Source organism: Cinclus cinclus, chromosome 1 (genome assembly GCF_963662255.1).
Source record: "Cinclus cinclus chromosome 1, bCinCin1.1, whole genome shotgun sequence".
Classification (NCBI taxonomy): domain Eukaryota; kingdom Metazoa; phylum Chordata; class Aves; order Passeriformes; family Cinclidae; genus Cinclus; species Cinclus cinclus.
The window spans coordinates 40,503,066-40,523,970 of NC_085046.1; the positions used below are offsets into that span (position 1 = coordinate 40,503,066).

General features: G+C 40.4%; 1 protein-coding gene across 1 annotated transcript in view; it reads left to right on the forward strand.

The window, feature by feature from the left end:
* TGFBR2 (transforming growth factor beta receptor 2) overlaps positions 1–20,905 on the forward strand; it is a 58,090-nt gene that overhangs the window by 10,909 nt on the left and 26,276 nt on the right. Inside the window, exons 2-3 of the mRNA XM_062496514.1 lie at positions 16,398–16,569; positions 18,213–18,403. Coding sequence (XP_062352498.1) covers positions 16,398–16,569; positions 18,213–18,403 — 363 coding nt within the window. The remainder of the gene's footprint in view (positions 1–16,397; positions 16,570–18,212; positions 18,404–20,905) is intronic.

A 20,905-nucleotide genomic window follows, 5' to 3' on the forward strand; every position in this document is an offset into this window, starting at 1 on the left:
AAGCTAATGACAAGGCACATATACCACTATCATAACCACATACCTAGAAATAGAAAGCACTGACACCTGCTTTTCCAAGCTGTTGCTTAGCTTGAGTACTTAGACTACCCATACAGACATCACTTTTCCCTTTAAAAGGTGGATTTTGATTTAAGTTCCCACTGTGCTTTTGAAAATGAGCTATTGTCTGCTTTTACCAGGGCATCAATTTCTAGTCTATTGTCCTTAGCCTGCAGTGGGTAAGGAAGGAGGAGGTACTGTTTGTTTAGGGAACCATGCTGTCTTTTATACACTTTCAGGTGAGAGTTTAATGTTAATGATTTCCTAGTCTTTCAGCATGATGGACTATTGTGGTTTTGGGCATAGGAAGAGCTAAAGAATTAGGAATACTACCTACAGCTGCTGTTTTCTGGCTGGATATGAGATATGGTTGGTCAGATTGGTCAGATATGCAGGCACTTTGCCATGCATTGTTAAGATACCATACCTAACATAAACACCACTAACTGGGATAATTTTCCCTTAGGAACAGTTAAGGTAGTGCAACCTAGCTAAATCTGCTCTGCCAGAATGCTTAGCTATAGGTAGCAAAGCTCACATGGAAGTTTGCCACAGTTAGTTGGTGGAAAATAAGGTTTTAAGCTGTGCTAACTCGATATTTTAGACTCTGTGGGGGCGGATATTATGAAAGGTGAAAAAGCATCCGTTCTGACAAATGGAAGCTGGAGGTGAATGAAACCACCCCAGACACAAGTTGTGCAATTTTAGCAATCAGGATGCTTTTATTATTAGAATACAGGGGATGTGATGGACTTTTCAATGTGACTCTCTAAATTAAAATGGGGTTTGGCTTGTTAAACATATACCCAGGTAAGTTAGGACTTTGCAAAACTAGCTGCGTGGAATGGCTTCACGTTGAAAAGGCCAGGCTGGGAATACCATCCATACAGTCAGAGAGCTCTTGCAGCCTTTGAATCTGTGATGCAGTAGGTTTCCACCACCAGGCTGGTGTCACTCACGTCCCTCTCGGAATTAAGACTAGCATCTCCAGAAGTAACAAAACAGTTAATCTGCTCTGCTAACTAATGTTGTGCCGGAATATTTCAAATATGCATGAGTTATAAAATTTTTACATCTAAGGAATTTAAAAAATGTCTCTATTGCTATGGAACACTTCCCTCTGACATAGCTTAAGCTATTACAGTGTTGGGAAAGCTTGGAATTGTTTTGGCTTATGAGAACACTTTTGAAAACAAACTGTGTTCTACATGAGTGCAGTATTTGTGAGAAATGCCAAAGTGACAGCTTTAGAGAATGAGCTGCCCATGTCACTGAACAGTTTCACCAGAAACCATAACAAAGCATGTAACTGGCTGGTGGTGTTTAAAGGGATGCTGAATGGTTCAGCTGCTATGACCATGTTATGCACAGCCTCCTCAATGGCCGCTGTTGAAATAGTACTTTCAGTACATAATCATTAATCCACTTGGCATTCGATTAAAGAGATCAAGGCATTTCACAGAAGCCCTTAGATATCCTGCAGACTCTTACTGATTTCTACAGTTGAATAAGTGCCCTCCAGATGAAGGATGATGATGACCAATATCCAGAAACATTTGATGACTCTGAAATACTAAACATCAATGAGCATAATTTGACACAGCAACACTCAGAAATCACAGCATCTGCTGAAGATCTTATCCTATTAAATTTAACTCATATATGTGACAATAACCAACTTCTGTCTTGTATAGCAGGAGCATTATGTAGTAGCAGAGGAACATAACGCTGTGCCAGAAATGAACTGCACCATTTAAAAATCTATCAAGTATCATCATATTTTGCTTTTCATAGTTCTCAGTTGTTAGGGGAAAAAAAAGGTTGGAGTAATTGAGTAATTGGATGAAGTTTGAGGTATTCAGATGAAAATTGACAGGCAGTAGTAGGTTCTCAGCTACTGCTTGGTACACTTGCTCTTGTGGTTCCATCTTATCTCCTCCCAGCTTTCTCTGTGGAAGGAATTGTTTTGTAGATACATGAATCAGTCTTTTCTTTGCAATGTTTCTTTTAAACAAGCTTGCAAGTGTATATGCTCTCTTGGAGTCCTGGTGAAAGATTATGGCCTTAATAATGACTGAAGAAATAGCTGGAGGATTGAAATAGTGGATTTAGAGTAACAACTATTACGTAAATCAACTGGGAGGGGAAAACCCTGGAAATCCAACATTTCAAATTTACAATTATATTCTGCCTCATCATAAATGAAGTGTAAGAGCCTGCAGTCTCTCACACATCTTCCCACAGGTAGACTAAACATTTTAGATTGGCAAGTCCCTTCCTGCTGAGCAGCACTTAATGTGGAAATGTCCTTCCCTTACATTGTACTGCACGCCCTGATGGGGGGCTGGGTGCTGCAAGCAGTGAGTAATGTGTTGTTGTATGGAATGAGAAGTGTATTCCTACATCCATTCTTTAAGTGTCCACGGTTAATTTTTTTTATGTGGGTGGACCATGCACTCATATAGATGCAAGTGTTTTTAAAATCACTCAGTTTTATGATATAGTGAGTGAATTCTCTTTGCATGGGATTTATAAATATTCGTAAATATAAGGACCTTTCAGTGAAGTTTCAAGAAAGGTATTTAAGGATGAAACACCTATTTATTTCAGAATGGGCAGATTTCACTCATGGCTTTTATTTTCTTTTAAGCACAGTAAAATTTCAACCTCAGATAGAAATGAAGGAGCTGATCATTCATGCCCTTATTTCAGCAGGGTGATATTGCCAGCTAGGGATTCACAGTCTAAAAGGTAACTGGAGGGAGTGCTTTGCAAATGCATTGAAAGGAACAGCTAATACCTGGGGGATATGTTAGCAAATTTACCTTTGGCAGATAAAGGAGATGCAGCTTTATTAAGACAGATACTTCTTTACCAAGAAATCTGATAAGTCACTAACAGTATGCCACAGCACTAGGATCCTTGCAACAGAAGTCTGAAAAAGAAAGTTTTCCTAAGGTTGAATATCATTAGGTGTGTGCAGTTTTATGCATATGCCCTTTTCTCAATACTCAGTATATAATTCCCATTAATAGTTGTGGCAGTTAGATGCATCTATCAAGATAGCATATCCCTGGGGTATTGAATTCTATTATTCTGCTTCTTTGCATGTAAGTTGACAGAGACAAATATAGCCATCCAAGCTACTGAATTTGAGAAGGATGTGTATTTTTCTTCAAATCTATTCAAAGTGATTCTACTCCTAGGGGGTTACATTTGTGTCTAACTTTCCTCTGATTTACTGTTTTAGCTGAGCTGATGGATTATGAAAGAGAGTAATTTCTTTTTAATACTGTTTTCCTGAATCTGTCATTCAAAACTTGCTGTGTGGGGACAGAATGGTTCATAAACACCATTTTCCTGAAGGAAAATGGCTTCTCAGAGTAAAAAAGAGCTCTGAACTGAGCTTCCGCATAAACACGTTTGCCCATCAGTAGCTGACAGAGGAGCCTCTGTGTGTGTGTGTTAAGGATGTGGACTTGTTAAATGAGTCTTCTTATTTGGAAACAGTTTTTTTCAAATAGACTAGGAAGGATAGATTATATTCAGGTCTAGGGAAAGAAAATGCATAGAATTCTGTCTTACGGTAGCATCCTCTAGTCATGGAATGTGTCTTAACTTAAATTCCAGATCACTCAAATACTCCTTGAGTTCAGAGGTCTTCAAAAAACCCAAATAAAATCAGGTCTTTCATGCTGCTTCCACTAGGAAATTGTCTTTTTATGTTAAGTGTGAACCAAAATCCCCAAATCTAAAATTGTTACTAAAATTTTTGCATGCATAACATTTTTGGTTTTGTTTCCTTGTTTGTTTGTTAATGGCTGGGAGGGACAGATAGTGGCAGTGAATGCACTTTAAAAACCCCCACTAATATCCTCCTTTTATCTGGAAAAACAAATGTTTATAAATCCCTCTGATTTATGTAGCTGTGTAACGATTGCAAATTGGAAAGAACAGTTGTCTGGTTAATCCATTTAAATGCTTATTTTGATTGGGCAGCTGTGAGTCTTTATGTGCACACAGCTTCTCCCCACACTTACTGGAGTGTTACAAAATACCACGGAAATTCTGGTTTGGTTCAGCAGTAACCAGTGTATACTCATGCAGTTTTCTGTTGTACAGGTAGAGACTCTTGCCATTCAAACCTCATCCTTTATTAGGGCGGCCTCAGGAGCTGTAGCCAAAGTTTGCTCTGTCAGCTCCAATCCTGACTGTATAGGTTGCTGAGATCATGCCTAAAGAATGTGGGTTCTGGCTGGAGGCACAAAGCACCCCCTAACTCACAGCTGGCACAAGAGATGCACTTGTGAAGGGCCAGTGCAGAGAGACTCACTGAGGAGCTGTGCGTGGTAAAAGAGCAAGAAACTTCTGTTCCAATATCTCTGCCTAGGTGAAGCTAAAATAGTGAATGGCAGGCCTGCGATTTATGGGCTCCAAACCATGCCATTGTGCATAAAATCTTTTCATGTCTTACTCATGCTATTTCTGCCCCTCGTGCTTCATAATTCTGAAGTATTTCCTACTTGTAAATGTGATGCTTAAACTGATATTTGAACAGATGCACCCTGTTCCAATTACAGTGTTATGTTTCAGGATTGCTTTTTATTTCCTTTATTTTTTTAAAATCCCAAATTCATTATTTGGCTTTGGCTTTGTTTGACTAAAGTTTTGTTTGTTGGTCCACGGGATCTTGATTCCAGTTCAGAGAAAGGAATTGTAGTCAGAATCACAATCTTTGAAATCAGAGATAAAACTTGCAGTTCAGCAGAAGTTTCAAAGCAAAAGGTAAAACTTTTGTCTGGTTTACAGAGTGTTTTCCCAGACTAGTGGCAGTTTCAGGTAAATACTCATCACACTTTTCTCCTGAAACAAAGCAGAATTGGGGTGTCTGGTTGAATTTTTATATTTTTGTGTTCACATTACAGAACTGTAGCAAAATCAAATGTTTCATGTGAGACAGAGGATATATGTGGTTCACATTCTCTCTGTACCTTTCACATTCTTCCTGTTGAAAAAAAAAAATTTTATTCTAAAAAAAAGACTTCCAGCATCCTGTGAAGAGGAGGCATCTGATAGGTCTCTGTACTGCTGAAGAAACAGTCACAGAGTCACCTGTCTTCTGAGATGTCTCCCGTGAATGTTAACTTGAGACACCAAAAGTCTTTTTTCTATACTTCAGAATCAAAATAACCTCCAATCTACATTTACAGTGGATTTTAACAACTATGAGGCCCGAGGTGCTTCTGCAGATATGTCTGGAAAGAAACACCAATCTTTGGAGTGCTCCCCAAGGTGTCATAACCCATGCTGATGAGTCCTAAGGAAATCCCATCTGCCCTCGCAGTGATGATGCCTGGCAGAACAAACTAACTGCAGAGCCCCCGTTTCCTCTCCTGGAAGGGCTGTGACATCTCCTGTCTCAGGGCTAGTAGTCTTTGAAAGCAGACTGTGGGTTGGAGACAGCAGTAGACAGCAGGTCCCCCATGTCCCTGGCATGTTGGGCAGCCTGACCTTTCTCCAGAAGTAGCTCCAGCCACAGACCCACAGAGAATTTTCTCAGCGCTCGGCAGTGTTACTGCAGCTGAAATAAGCAGTTTTGCCTTACCCCAGCTGTGGGTTGCCACTCCTCATAGCACATTCTTCATTGTGTTTGTGTTGTTCAGATAGATGTCTAGACTGGAGAACTCTTGTGGGTCAGGCTGGCGTTTGGAGGGGGAGGGAGGTGTGGTAAGGTGTGGTCTGATTCCTCCTGGAGGGAAGAGAAAGAGCAATGAGGGATATGAACTAGTTAGCAGGGGAAGCATGACTGATGTTTTTGGCAAAATTCTTTGTGCAGATATTCCCCTATGGCCTCACTAGAGAGAAAAGAAAAAAAAGGTAAAACGGAGGATCTGTTGTGTTCACAATGCTTTAGAAAGAAGTTTGCCATTTTTCTGAAAATGGTCTGAGGATTTCTCCATGAGGCAGACAGTTTTTGTTCTCAAAATATGTTGTTTCTTTGCATCAGAAAGGAGCATTAAAATAAGAGGTCAGAAGAGATGTGTGTGTGAGGGGGCCTTTGCAGTGGCATCCCCAAAGGAAGGATCTAATGAGGGCTCTCTAAAGCTGCATGTAGCCAGAGCCTTTCAAAAGGGAAGATGGGTATGGCTTTCTGATTTCTAAACCTGTCAGGAAAGTGAGTGTCAGTAGTTTTTAGGGCATTCTAGTAAAGCAAATAAAAATGAGAATTAAAAGTATAAAATGGCAAATGCAGGAGTGATGCTTTTTCTGATTCACCAAGCTGTACCTGGCTGTATCAAAGGGAACCTGTGGGAGTCAGACATAACTTAGAATTTCCTGTTTTGTGTGATTTGTCACAGTCTTTATGTCTGTGCTTCATTTCCACTACTTCAAAAAGCAAGCAAAAGTCTTTCCCCAAAGTAGCATATTCTCATAGCCTTTCCTGGAGGTAGGTCTCTGAAACCAGAGAGGGTTTGGAAGTGCCTGCCAGTCTCCTGAGTGAATAAACAGCATTAATAAACATCTGCCCACCTGTATTAACTCTTGGCAAGTCATGGCAACTTTTAGTTATTATTCAGTTTCCTCTATGTTTAAGTTTTACCTTAGTGTGTTTTTTTGAATACAGTAGAGGATATATATTTGGCAAGAGTTTACCTAGAGCAAGGGTTAACTAGCGAGAGTTAACTGTAGTTTCAGCAGAAAGGTTTGGCTTTTTGCCACCTGAGTTTCTGAGTATGATGCCAGCATAGAGAACAGTCTTCAAATAATTTCCATTTTGTACTTGGAAGAGATTATTTTCTGCTATCTATCCAGCCTTCCTTATTACTTCTGCAAATGCTGCAGGTGCATAATCAAGTAACAAACAAAAGCTTTTTACACATACAGAATTCAGACCTCTTGAGTTTATAGCTGATTTTAAAGTAATTGAATAAACCACAACAACTTTATGTGTGGTAAGTCTCAATTTTTAGTCTGACTAGGTTTGTTCCGAATACAGCCTACATTTAGGTAGCTTAACAGGATCCAGTTTAAACAGGATTTGATGATCCACATGAAAACTTTAAAACATCCACCCCTTTAATGAAGTGCAATAAACTCATCTGATGGTGTGTATGTGCCAGGCCAGTGCTTAGTTACTAGTAGCCATTCAGAAAGTTAGGCAGGATGAGGCCTTATACTAAATTAAAGTCCTGTAGGAGTGTCCTTTGTGAGTGTTTGGCCAAGCAAGTATGTTACTATTTTAGATTTCTCTGTGTCTTTGGTGGTACAGTGGTCTGTGGAAGTTGAGGGCTGGGCTCCCCCTGCGCACCTTGCTCTGCGGTCTCGCTGAAGAGCCAGCACTACAGTTGTCACTGTAAGGGGAAAATAAGAACTGTACCCATGTGCTCACTGACTCTGTCCATCACAAGTACCACAGGTACAATTCCCCATGGAAAGGATGGCAGGGTTTGGCAATACAGTACTGCAGGAAGCTCCTAACACTTTTGAAAGTTGCCTCTTTGCCTGTACAGTGGTTCCTAATGTGTTCTATTGCCCAGAAGTTAAGCAGAAGATGCAGTCCATTGACCTGAGAGATAGACTTCAGAATTTCTCTGTTTTCCTTCCACGTGTAGCCTGTCCAGTGAAGATGCACCTAAAAAGCCAGACAAGATTGCCGTTGCATTAAGCAGGTATCCCAAGACAGGCATTTAGGGCTGCTTGTAAGTAAGAAAGTTATGCCTCCCAATAAGCAGCACTGTTACCTTAAGAATATCATCACTTTCTTCCATCATCTCATGGGCTTCTAGGTTTGCATGTAGCACTGAGCACATTCAGTAGCCTTGCAGATAAGTTGAAAGTGCCAGGGTGTGTCTCTCTGGAATACTTCATGAATAATAGGAATAGTTTAGCCATGACATTTTTAGCAAATAAGTTCTGCTCCACCTGTACTGGGTGGGCTTCTGAATTTCTCTGTTGGAAACTGGGAGTTTAATAAACAGACCCTTGAAAACGGGGTAGATGGCTCTTTAAGATGGATGTTTCTCATTACTTTTGTCATAAGAGACATAAGGGGAAGAAATACAAATTAAGCTTTTTGGAGGGAAGATGTGCCTCTATCAGGACAAATTATTCGCCTTCCCCATTGCTATTATGAGGAATTAAGAGCTCTGTCATATTTTGAAGCAGGCAGGCAGTGGTGTGAATACTGAGGGAACAGGAATGGAGAGAAGCAGGTTACAATAAACAGGCTTTCTTAACTGTGTGAAGGAAGAGATGCAGTGGGTTCAGAAATGCCATTCAAGCTACATAGAAGGTACAATTGCATGAGTTTGTATTGGCAAGATTCTGTAGCAGAGGGTAGAGGCATATTTGTGTTTTTCTGAGTCAGAATTGTTCCTAATTATGTATGTTCTAAATTTTAGGGGGTCTTCCACAGAGACTCATCTGTCATGAAAAAATATCACAGAAATAACTGTATTATGCTTGAATGACTGCTGTCTATTTTCAGACCATATAAGCTGGAAAAATAATATTTGTACAAAGCTGAAGTGTTTATACTCTTTCAGCTCTGTTTCAAGTGAAGTAATGGCAGCTTTCACTAAGTAGAGGAGAATAAAAAAGGAGGTTTAGATGCAGGATATGCTCCTTAGTGCGCAGGTCTGAGTTAATTATGCAAATGTCAGTTCTGAACTGTGAATCATTCCTATTCCAACAAAGCAGGAAAGCTGGTTTTGCTAATCTTGAGAACCAGATGAGCCTTGCTATGTTCAATGTCTGTCCATTGTATATCTGAAGTCCCAGGAGGGGTTAACCACCGAAGACAACTTCCAGTAAATTCCAAACTCAATGCATTATGAAGTAAAAACCCTAGACCCTGTAGTCATAATTGAATAAATTTAACTTGGTGTTATATCACATATGGTTCTCCAGTGTTGTGTGCTGTTTACCAGCTTTGTTAGGGAGGCTGTGAGTTAAAGTCAGAAGATGAAATGTCTATTTAAGCCTATGGGAAGCCATCATTTAGGGATTTTTTTTACCCTCTTTGCTTGGAGAGAGTATTCTTTTGTTCCACCAGTCATGGAGTGCTTAATACTGGCCAGAAAATGTGCTGCAAGTTAACAATCCACAGGGGAAAAACCATCTCATTATTTGAGGCATCACAATAATGTTTTCAGAATGCTTTTACCCTTCTATTGTAATTGCTGAGCTGGAGTCTGCTCTCACCTGCACTGCTGTCAGTCAGGAGTCACAACAGCGAGCTCTGCTCTTAGGCCTGTTTAAGAGCCTAGCCCATGATTAAAACTGCTAATGATCACTCATTTTGGAAATAGTGGATAAAAATAGTGGTATTTTAATGCTTTAAATGCAAAATTTATTTTCATCTTCAGGATCTCCAGCTTAGTGTGCTGTTCCCTCTCTTATTTTCTCTGGTTGTGTCCCTTCCCCCAGCTCCTGCCAGATTTGATTCTGTGTCTGTGTCAGTGCCTGCAGCAATCCCTAAAGCAAAGTTTTGCCAGTTTCACTTGCTATTAAAAGCCAGGCACTTCTACTGCAGAGGCGAGTTAAATGATGTTTTCCATCTCCTCCTTTTGTCTTCTCCCTCCGTGTGTACCTTACCCTATATCTTGCCTGCTGGTGGGTGAGAAATGGTGGTTTCCCAAATTCAGTGCAGTTCATGAGTGGCTTTCTGGCTTTCCTTTCTTCTGTGTTGGCCTTCCTTCAGCTGGGGGTGGCCAAACTACTCCTGGCTAGATCTAGCTGGTCAGCATGGCTTACCTAGTCTGCATTCTTCTTTCCTAGCACACTTCTCAGTCATGGGTGAAGAGCAGGTCACGCAAACCTCAACAAAGCCTGTGGGCCCCACAAAGTCATTCTTTTGGTGTGATGGGTGTGACTTGCATTTTTTTTTCATATGATGGGCAAAAGCCTTTACGTGACAGGGGGAAGCCATGACATGCATTTTCTCCAAGTAGTTCACAAAGTACTGTGTTCAAACAGGAAGTTATTTTGGCTTTTGTCCATTGCTGATCCCCTGAAATTTGCAAAAGTGCAATCAGTACACTTAAAGGCACAACTTTAAGTACTGACTAAGGCAGCTGTTGTGCTCTGTGGTAGTCAGTGATCTGTGACTATGTACGATAAAGATCGAAGCTGAGAGATTGTACAAAACAATCCAGAGGAATGTGGTTTCCTGGAGTCCTGCCACAGGGATAGTTAAACATTCATGGAACCTGTTTTCCTCTGACATATTTTAGCCATACGTAAAAGATAGTGCATGTTTGGCTATACAGAGGCTGTCTCAGCACTCTTGATAATCACTGTTGTTAATCTTAATAGAAACAGTCACAAAGTCATAAAATTCCTGTAACGTGGCAATCCTGCTGGGGAAACTCATAATTGAGATAAAGGAGTATACCTAAAGCAGTGTCCAAGATAGTGTGAACACTGTGAGTTCATACTCACATAGTGAAAATAGGATATACCAGAGTGACACTCCATTTCAGCTCAGATGACATTAAGTTTAGAAAGGGCATCTGCAACTGAAAAACTGAAAATACATACTTCATAGGGTTACCCCGAAGGTGTTATGATGGGAGTTACTAGATGATCTGCAGTGTTGTCAGCTCCTGTGATTTTATGATGAGTAATGCAATACAACTATTTTTCTTGAAGATCCACCTCCTGGATCCCAATGATTTATTTTCATTTTATCTTCTCTCTTTTTTCAGTTCAATGGTAATTCCAACCCTCCTGTTCGTGGTCAAAATTTCAAAACACATGTGTCAAAAAGCAGTCTTAAGAGTACAGCCAGCAATGGCAAGGGAGAACCCAGCAGTTGTGGGTTTTTTGGGGTTTTTTTTTGAAGGGTTTTTTTTGTTTGTTTTGTTTTGTTGTTGTTGTTGTTTTGTTTTTTGGGTTTTGTGTGGGTGTGTGTGTGTGCAGTTTTTCCCTTTCTTTATTTCCATGATCTGTCTGGCTAGTCTTGTGATTTTGTAACTCATGACTTTTTTTTTTATCTTTAGGATTGATTATTTTTCCATCTCCACTTCATTGTATTACCACACTGGGCATAATCAGTATAATTAAGAATAGCCATCAGGATATACATCCAAGTTTTGAAAGGAAAGCTGACATCCTACATTTTCCTTGACTCTCTCACTCCTGCCTTTAATTCGCCAATATGTGTATGGCAAATTTAATGAAGCTGGCAGTGTCTCCATAACTGTCAAAGTTCCACTGGGGTTGTAAATAATGTACTGGGGATAGTAGTCAAAACAGAAGTCATGCTCTGTTTAGTACAGTTCCTGGTGAAACTTGATGTCTTTCTGTTGGATGGGAAGGTAATACAGTTTGGATGCTCTTCATAGCTGCTACTGTGCTTTCCAAACATGGATATATGATGTCATGAAGCTGTGCTCTTTGGGAGAACAAGGGCAATCTGCTTCAATACTCTCTGATAATGACAGATTCCAATGATGTAGTGAAGTGAAATCTTAAAATCTCTCCAGTCAGGTGGAATTATCTCACAGCAGCTGAGTGGTTGAGTTCCCATCCCAACATATCTCTCTGCATTATTTTTTTGGAGCGATGGGATCTGCCTGCTGTTTTATAAGTATACATGTGCCAGAGACACTGGAGAGAATGGAAGTGCTGTGACAGGATTTTACAAGACAGAAGTAAGAGAAATTGGCTGCTGTTTCTGAAATGCATCCTAACACATAAAAAGTTTTCCAGTGTAGGTATTTCCAAAAAGACAGCATGTTGGTTTGGGCTCTATTTAATGTTGTTATCTTATGTGAATTCTGTAAAGATATTAAAAATAAGAGAAAAGTAAACTACAGCACTAGGCCTCAACAGAAGTTGCATGTCTACAGACAACAGATGCAAAGCAAACCACTTCAAGCCAAGTCAATAGACTTTGCGTAAGGTGTCCCGTTTATGATGTCCAAAGAAATCATAAATAAAGATGTGATCCACAGAAGAGAAATCATGTTCTTCAAGCCTGGCTCCACCAGAATCCATGGAGTGGATATTTCGAATGTGACTGCTCCAGTGTCTCTTTCATAATGCCCAGCCCACTGATTGGCTTGTATGTTCCATGCATTTTAACCACAGTGGCTGATCTCTGCTGAACTGGTTGGCTGAAAGTTTCATAGCAAAGAAACCATAGTCTTTTATTTGGAGCCCTCTCCACGGACAAAGAAGTAAGGAAAGCTAGAATTAGGCTTCCTGTAGAAGTCAAAATAAGAAAACTAACATTAGACAGTGGATGGCAAATTCAAATCTTAGGAGACAAGCACACATTTTAGCACACTCCATTCACCTGTGCAGATCTGTGATTTCTCTGTTGACTTTTCATTATATCCACTTTTTTTTTTTAAATGCAAAATCAAAGGTTGCTTCTGTCCACAGTGTTCAAGTGACTTTGGTTGTCTTAACAGGAGAAAATCCTGAGGAGCTGGCTCGTGTGGCATGAAGTGTGCAGCAGGATAGTCAAATATTTTTAGAGATGAACATTTAAGTGACTACAAGAAAAGGAACAGTCTATTTGTCCTGAGCAACTCCTTGCTTGTAAGTCCCTCAGGGAACGAGTGAATTCACTTTCCTAGGGAAGGATCCTACCAAATTGTCATTGTCCAGTCAGGACTTTGTTGATTAAAGATAGGTATGAGTTCATGTGACTTGGAAGAAGACCTATCTTTTCAAGATTTCTAAGTCCTCAGAGTCTAGTAGCAGGGTGTGATCAAAGAGTGATGTCAAAGTTCCTGTCTAACTCCCAATTTCTTCTCAGGCCATCTGCAGGGTGTGGTTTCTGCATCAGATAGAAAAAGTTAAACTTGGCTTTAGTTTGGAGCTAGATGGGTATCACAGTAGACGAGGCCAAGAAGTAATAACAAGCAACACACCAACACCTGCTAGAGCATTATGGCAGTCTTAGGGAAAGGAAACTGCAGTCTCGCTTTAAACCAAATGTTGAAGCATCGAATAAAGTTTGTCCACCTGGGCAATTTAGACAGTTCTTTGAACTGCCAGAGGCATGTATAAAGTCACTGATCTGTCAGCCTCTGTTAGAAGAATTTTGGGGAGGAAATACAAGTGTAGTTGGTTCTGGAAGTCCCAAAACCCCATTAGCTTTTGACAGTAATTAAACCTGATCAGGAATTACCTGGTCCTAACTGCCCAACCTTTTGCTACTGTTGCTAGTGATTACCTAGCTTACCTTAGAAATTTAAAGTTTGTGACCTTACAGGAGATTGCTGCTTTCCAGGTGGTGGTTTGGGGTTTTTTGTTTTTGTTTTTTTAATCAAGTAGTTTGGTTTGGATATGCCTCCTTGTCAGAGGTCCAGACATATTTGTTTTCTTCATTTGTTCCAGTGGGTAAGTCTTGGCAGAACCTGGCACAGCCAAGGACGGCATAGGAACCAAACCCTTTCTCTCAACAAACACAATGTGCTCAGAACAGTTTACCAAAGGACCCACCTTCACGTGGCTCTTGGCTCCACTGCTGTGGGCACTGGAGGGAACTGAGTCATGTTTATGGCAGAGGTATCCATCATGCCACGGCTGCCATGTGAGCTCAGAGCTGAAAGCAGCATAGATGCAGCTGAAGTCTTTGCAGTTTGAGCAGCAGATGCCTTTCTCCTCTGCTCAGTTCTGAGATGCTTGACACCCTGCCAAGGTTTCTTGTGTACATTTATTTGGGTGAGTCACTTCACCTCTCCATCAGTATTTGTCTGTATTGCAGGCTTTTAGCACCATGGATTGTTTTTTCTGGGTAGAGGGACAGTCCCTCACTATCTGGCTGTTTTGATCATTACTGCAACCTAGATAAAGTGTGACAGTTGCTAGCTTCTCTTCAACCTGTGGTAAGTAAGAGGCACAATCCAGAAGAGAAGTATAATTTGCTATAGTGAGGATTATGTCAACTTGTATTTCATAGAACACTACATTCAAGACCTTCTGAGTTCCTACCACACCTGCTTCAATGAGGCTTTGTTCCTCTACGTGGCTACTGGGAGTTGTTGCAACACGTGTAATTAAGAAACGTTTAACTGAAATGTTTATTTATTAAAATTCTGCCAGCCCATAATATACTGCCAGCATTCTCCACCCATGTAAGTTCTTCCATTATTGCAAATGGGGTGACACACTTCCCTTAGAAAAGAAGGAATGTTTATTTTAACAAAATTTGATAGTACATGTGACAGTGCTATAACAAGCTTTGATGACAATGTGTGCTTGGTTATTTGCTGCATAGAGGACAAGGTGGGACAAAACTGTCAGAGACACACTCATGTTGAGTCACGAGGTTCAGAAAGGACCACCTCACATTCTAAACCCCTTTCTCAGGGGGTTTCCAGGTGTGGCTGGATCCAGACCTAGTTCCGGGCTAGGAATTTAGGTCTGAAGGATTATATGTGCACAAGCAATCCTTTATCTCAGCTAAGATTTCTGAATTTCGGCGTGCTTATTTCCCTTTCACTTACTATTTGATGTAATAATGATTCTCTCAACCTCAAGGAGCAACCTCAAGAGACATCCCTGTTCAAGGGGAGACCTTGGCATGCAGCCCACTGCTGTGCAGGAGAGCTCAGCAGACCCTGGGCTGTTCCCTATTTATGGAGTAAGATGATTGACTTATAGTAGTATTTGCATGCCAGCTGTATTTTGGTTGGCGCATGCTCAACTAGCCCTCAGCTGTTGAGTAAGTTTTATGGCCCTCAGTTATTGTGTTGTTATCTCTCTTCCCAGAGTCCAGCTTTAAGCCAGGTGCAGCCCACACCACTGCTAGCTCTCTCTGAAGCCAAAAGCAGGGGGGAGCGCACTGCCACACCCAGTGAGCTCACCCTAACCATCCTCTCTGTGTAGCATCTTCTTCTATACCATAAAACCATTGGAAGATTTGCCAGTGATTATAGTGGCTGTTAGGTCAGTACCAGAACATGCTAGTGATGAGAAAGTTGTGTGATTTAGATGAAGAGAGAAGACTTTTCTCTCAGTCCCTCACAATGGTTCAGAAATCCGTTGAAAATGTTAGCAAGAGGCCTTTTTATTTCCTCCTGGAAAAATCACGTATATTTATTTCCTGTAATAAAATAGTCTAATGGTAGTAAAGAGTGAAGTCCTAGAAGGAAAAAATTGATTTCTCAGCTAATTGAGTAGAGAGGGGGAAATTATAAATCCCTGGTTGCCTATTATGGATTGACTAGCAACATTTGGCCACAGAAAGCAGTATGAACACAGTTTTAACATGCAGGTGGCTACAAGAGAAGGGCTGCGCTGCATGTAAGCCCAGTATCTCCTCAAAGTGGTTCACCCTACTCTTCCAATTACATTGCAAAGTGAGTCAGACTGAAACCATTGTTGTCTCCTCCACTTCAGATAGTTGCATGTTTGTTTTAGCTTTAGAAAGAAGTTTGTGTCAGCGTTTTCTGTTCCTTGTAGTTACACTGTCTTTTCAAAATAGTTTTTGAGCTAAAAGTATGTTTCCCAAAGTTCAAACACTGGCACAAAAAAATCTCTTTCCTTACTGCTGCGACACTGAAGCAGGTGGTGAGTACTAAGACTCGGAACCAGTAAGCATGTAATTATTCAATTTCTGGGTGCAGAAAAGTAGCTGTTGGGTCAAAGTAGACAGCTACAAGACAGGCTTTAATTCCAAGTTATTTTGAGTTCAAGTCCCCTGCAGTTACCCAGTTAGATTCCTGCAGTAGATCACATGAGCTGCGTAGACATCCTATTGCATTGCTAGCTCGAGTTTCACCCACAACCTCTGGCAGACTGTCCACCTTAAGCTCAAAGTCTGTTCCATCTCAGTGGTTTTTACGTGTGAACAGTAATCAGATTAGAGATGACACTTAGGTTATGCCGTAGGTTAGTAAAGACAAAACTGCAAAATTCATCCTGGTCCGTGTTATAATGATGCCACAGAGCTAATGTGCATTCTCACATTGGAACCCACAGTTACCGTGGCACAAAGACCATGATGCAGCGTTATACATGGGGGACAGATATGCTGCCTGTGAGTAATGCAAATGGGTGAGTGCAGAGGAGCTATTTCAGTGCAAACTGGTCTTGGAAAATGCATGATTCTGCAAATTATGAAGCAACTTTTGCTCCCCCTGAAGTCCATAGAAGTTCATTTCGCCTTTCAAATTCACTTTGATTAACCTGGTCTTGACATTGTGGCACTTACCGTGTTGTAAAGAAAATTGGTAGCTGTGAAAGATCAAAGTTTTTCTAATTTAAGGTCGGAGGAAATGTTTTCTGCTGATGAAAACCTTATCTTTGTAATAAGCAATAATGCAATCTGATCATGCACCATTATTGAGTTCCTTTTTATTTTTTTTCTTAAGCTGAATTTTCATCACCTGTAGACAGAAATAAGGAGAGTGGACTGAAAATGCCAAACCTATGCAAATTTTGTGATATCAAAGTAACAACTTGCTCAAACCAACATCAGTGCAGGAGCAACTGCAACATCACTTCTATCTGTGAGAAGAGTAGTGAAGTCTGTGTTGCTATATGGTAAGTTATTTCTTCATACAGGTGGGAGCAGGAGCACACCCTCATTCATCATTGCTTAGTACTTTCCTTGATTGCTCTGATATTCAGAATGTCCCTGCTACCTCACCAGGCTCTGCTCTCCTGCTTCCAACTCCTATCTTTGCACAGCATACTGAGAGTTGCTTGAGGTTAACAATTCTCATATGAAATGTTCTGGGGACTTTTCTTCCAAAACAGTTGTGTTCCAGCTTAAGCTGTTACTGGAAAAAATGGCTTTGTGCAAGCCATTAAGCTGTATCCACCCACAGCACTTAAGAGCAGATACAGATTTGAGGCTCAAGAGAGGACTGTAGTGACAGTTGCTGAACAAAGACAATTCTCTCTCAGGTTTCAAGGAAACTAGATTATGTAGATTTATCACAAGAGACTTACTGCCATGTATAGGTAGAAATACTTCCTCTTAATGGGAAAAAGCTGCCATGTAGGTAGAGACTTTGATGAAGGCATGGTGCTTTTTATATAGCCTATGTCTACATTCAAAGAAATCAAGAGTTTATGAAAATGAGCTGCAATACTTTTTAAGGATTTATTGGCTTTAAGCTTGTGTTCCAGTCTAAAAAATGAGGCTTCATTTGCCCTTCCATAAATGGGAATCCAGTCCTACCAAAGAAAGCCAGAAGCTCTCTTAATAAGTTAATAACTGGACTAAAGGGACACAACTGAGTGTTTGCAGCATTGCTGCTAATTCAGTAAAATGACTAGAACAACTTACAGAGGGGCATAACTAATTTATGTGTTGAGGGATTAGTTGTGTCCATTGACTTGAGATGTTCAGCGTAATTGAAAGTTGGCATTTCAGTTCAGGATCAGTCCAGATCAGTGCTTTTTCCATATTTGTCCTGAGCTTCTTTAGTAAATCATCAGGACCTGTTGTACAATTTAAGACACATTTTAGATTTTTCATGACCATTTATCCAAAAGGCAGGTAAGTTGAGAACTGTAAAGTGCTTTTTGCATTTTGAGTGTTTTGTCAATGAAATTAAATCTATGGCTCAGGACAAAACACAGAAATATGGTCCAGATTATCAGCTGTAAATATTTCCCTGACTGAGGCAACTCTAATTTGCATCAGTTTTCATGATTGGTATTTTTCTGGTGTTTTTTTGGTTGGTTGAGGGTTGTTTTTTTTTTTTTTGTATATAACTCATTCAGTGCACAAACTGTGCTGATTATAGGCTTCAAAAGCAAAATGAAAAGACCAACTTACTAGAAATTCCTCAGATTTTGAGGAAATAATTCCATTTTTATCGTAATTTCCCACAGATTTTTACTGTCTGCTCAATGACCACAAAAACCAAAAGAATGTTCTGAAGTTCACAGCAGTTCATTGAGCATTAGCTTGAATAATTCTAAGTGAGATTTTCAGAGGTGCTCTTGTGAGCTTAGCGGGAATATGATACAGGAATAGCTGTGCCATTGTACAAATGTGGGGAGCCCAGACAGTGCCAAATTTACCCCATTCAGGAAAGACAGGAGAACATACGATGCTCTTTAAGTGCTATTTATATTCCCAAAAGAGGCAAATTTTGGGCAGGCACAGTCCTGTCTGCTCCCTTTATAAAATATTCCTTTTTTGATTTTAATTTTCTCCTTTTCATTTTTAGGAGACAGAATGATGAAAATGTGACATTAGAAACAATATGCCATGATCCCCAGGAAACACTGTATGGTCACTTTTTGGATGACTATCATTCAGAGCAGTGTTTGATGAGGGAAAAGAAGGATGATGGGGGATTGATGTTCATGTGTTCCTGCACAGGTGAAGAGTGCAATGATATGCTTATTTTTACACCAGGTAGGTTTTATAATTTACCTTGCATTCCTACATTCCTTGCAAGTAATATTAACTGTGTTAATACTAACTGTGTTATACTGATGTCCTTCAGAATTGCATTTTGTGGGGGAGAACTTCTAATTGCAGGTGCTATTTTGGTCTCTTTTGAATCTTGCAAAATTTCAACCTTTCTTTTCTGTGTTCTGAGGGTACTTCTTCCTGCCAGGCTGTCCTCATTTTGAAGTAAGTCTGACATTCAGCTCAAGATATTGCACTTAAAAGCTGATAGAAGATGAAAGCAAGATGTTTATAGTTGTTCTGTTGTCAGACCAAAATTCAACACATGCTAATTACATTATAAAATCTAAACTAAAGGCAAATGCCATTTTTAAGGTCCTATCTCTTCTAAAAGGCTGTATTGCCACGGTGTGTTATCTGCATAGAGAGATGTTACTGATAACCTGATAGGATGTGAATTTTCAGTCAGCTTCTCTGGTGTAACTGACCATCTGCACCTCTCCTGTAGTGGGTATGAAGAAACCAGGTTCCTTCTCTGAGGAATATGTTCCCTCACACCTACTACGGTACAAGGAAGTGTATGTGAGTTCAGTTAAACCAGGGAAATGGGAGTACAGACCAAACCACAAGTGTATAACCCATCCCCATTCTACTTCATGAGCACTGACAGAGGCCACTGCAGGCACAGTGAAGGCAGTGCAGGTGTGTGCAGCGCTGCTGGACCTTATGCAGCACACACGGATGTGCATGGATGCACACCCCTTGTGCTTTATTTTGTCCTACCTGCTATGATTCTTTTACTGAGACAAAGTCAGGTTTCTCACAGGCAAGAGTAAGGTCTCCTGTGGAGAAAGTTGTGTACACACACTTCTACACACTTCCTCATCACCCATAAGTTCCTCAGAGAAGGGTATAATTAGGTCCTTGTTACCTGAGATAAGGAAGGGTTGGGATGGTGTTTCCACTCCTGGGAAACATGTGTGACTGCATTGAGGCAAACGACTATGTGAGCGACTGGAGCTCTTGCTTCCCAGCTTCCAAGAAAGCCATCTTGTTTTGGTCGCAAAGCCACACCAAATCAGCCAACAGCAAGCTAGCAAGTCTTTGCTTCCCTTGGCCCAGTCTGTCCATATCTGGTGCCACCCCTCATCCCTGTCTTCCTCATCCCCTCCCCAAGCTTGATTTGAAACCAGACAACCTGACTGCTGATCCATGGTTGTATGACCAGCCCTTACTTGGGTGATCTTTAAAGGATTTGGACTACATACTGGTACTGATATGAGCACAAGTGGTACACCCAGGACCTAATTCTAACAGATTGCCTTGGCTTTTTGAAGAGAATATGTTCCCAGAGAAAAGATCTTAATCTATGTCAGCTGTCTAGTGTTTTTGTACAACATGAACCGCACCCTTGTGGATTTTGGCTAAATTGTTATGAGTTAGCCACGTTATAGCTGTTTTTCCTGGAGCTATGTAGCTGGATGCAGTCACTGATAAATGTGTGCCTTTGGTGTGTATGGTTATGAAAACTGTTCTAGAAATTCAGCACCAAGTGCCTTCATTACTGTCAACTCCGCAGCTCACTCTCACTTCCAGATCAACCTAAAAGGAGTAGTAGAAATTTAAACACAGTCTTCTAACCCAAATTCCTTTCACTCTTCTTAGTGGAGCCTTTCCTTCTAGGTCATGTGCTGTAAGTACCTCAGGTGACTCATGAAAACCATGTGCTGCATTTGTATGTATTAAGTGAATAACTGCAGATAAAAATTAAAGTAATGTAAAAATTCACTTTGTAGCATTTCCAGTTCATTCACAAACACAGGCATTAACTCCAGCCAGGAGGGGGGAGAATTGAGGCTTTGTCATTCCTTTTTTTATTGTTGTGGATTAGTGTTTCTTTTAAATGAAAACAGCCCCTTTGGGTTGCTTGCCTGGTTAGCCATGGCAGGAAGATAAACGATTTTTACAGTATCAGACATGCGGTTTCCTGTCTGTGTTTAACTTTGAGCAGAACATCACAGCCAGCTGGTCCATGGCTCCTCCAGACAACTAGATAATAGCCTGTAATAATTTTGCCTTTAGAATGACTGTCATCCAGGTCTATTCTGTACATTGCTCTTGCAGGTTTTTTTCTCTACATTTCTTGTAGACCAGAACAAGAATTTTTTTGCAGTGGTTTTGCGTATTGTCTAGTTTTAGAGAGCAAGACAACAGCTACTCTAAAAAAGCCTGATCAAACAGTGAATTTAATAATTTATCCACAGAAAATGAGATAAAAAAATTTGCAATTTTTCAACTGTTAATCACAGCATTTCCTTTTAAGCTATTGCTTTAAATGACTAGTGTTTTACCTCTTCTTCTGTATGCACACTTAGGACAAACCTGATGTAGTTTGTTTCTGGGGTTTCTGGGGTAAGAAAAAAACCTTTGGTAAGGCAACAAGATCTAATTTCCACTGAAGGTTAGTCACTGAATTCCAGTGATTCACAGCTGAGCTGTTATTGC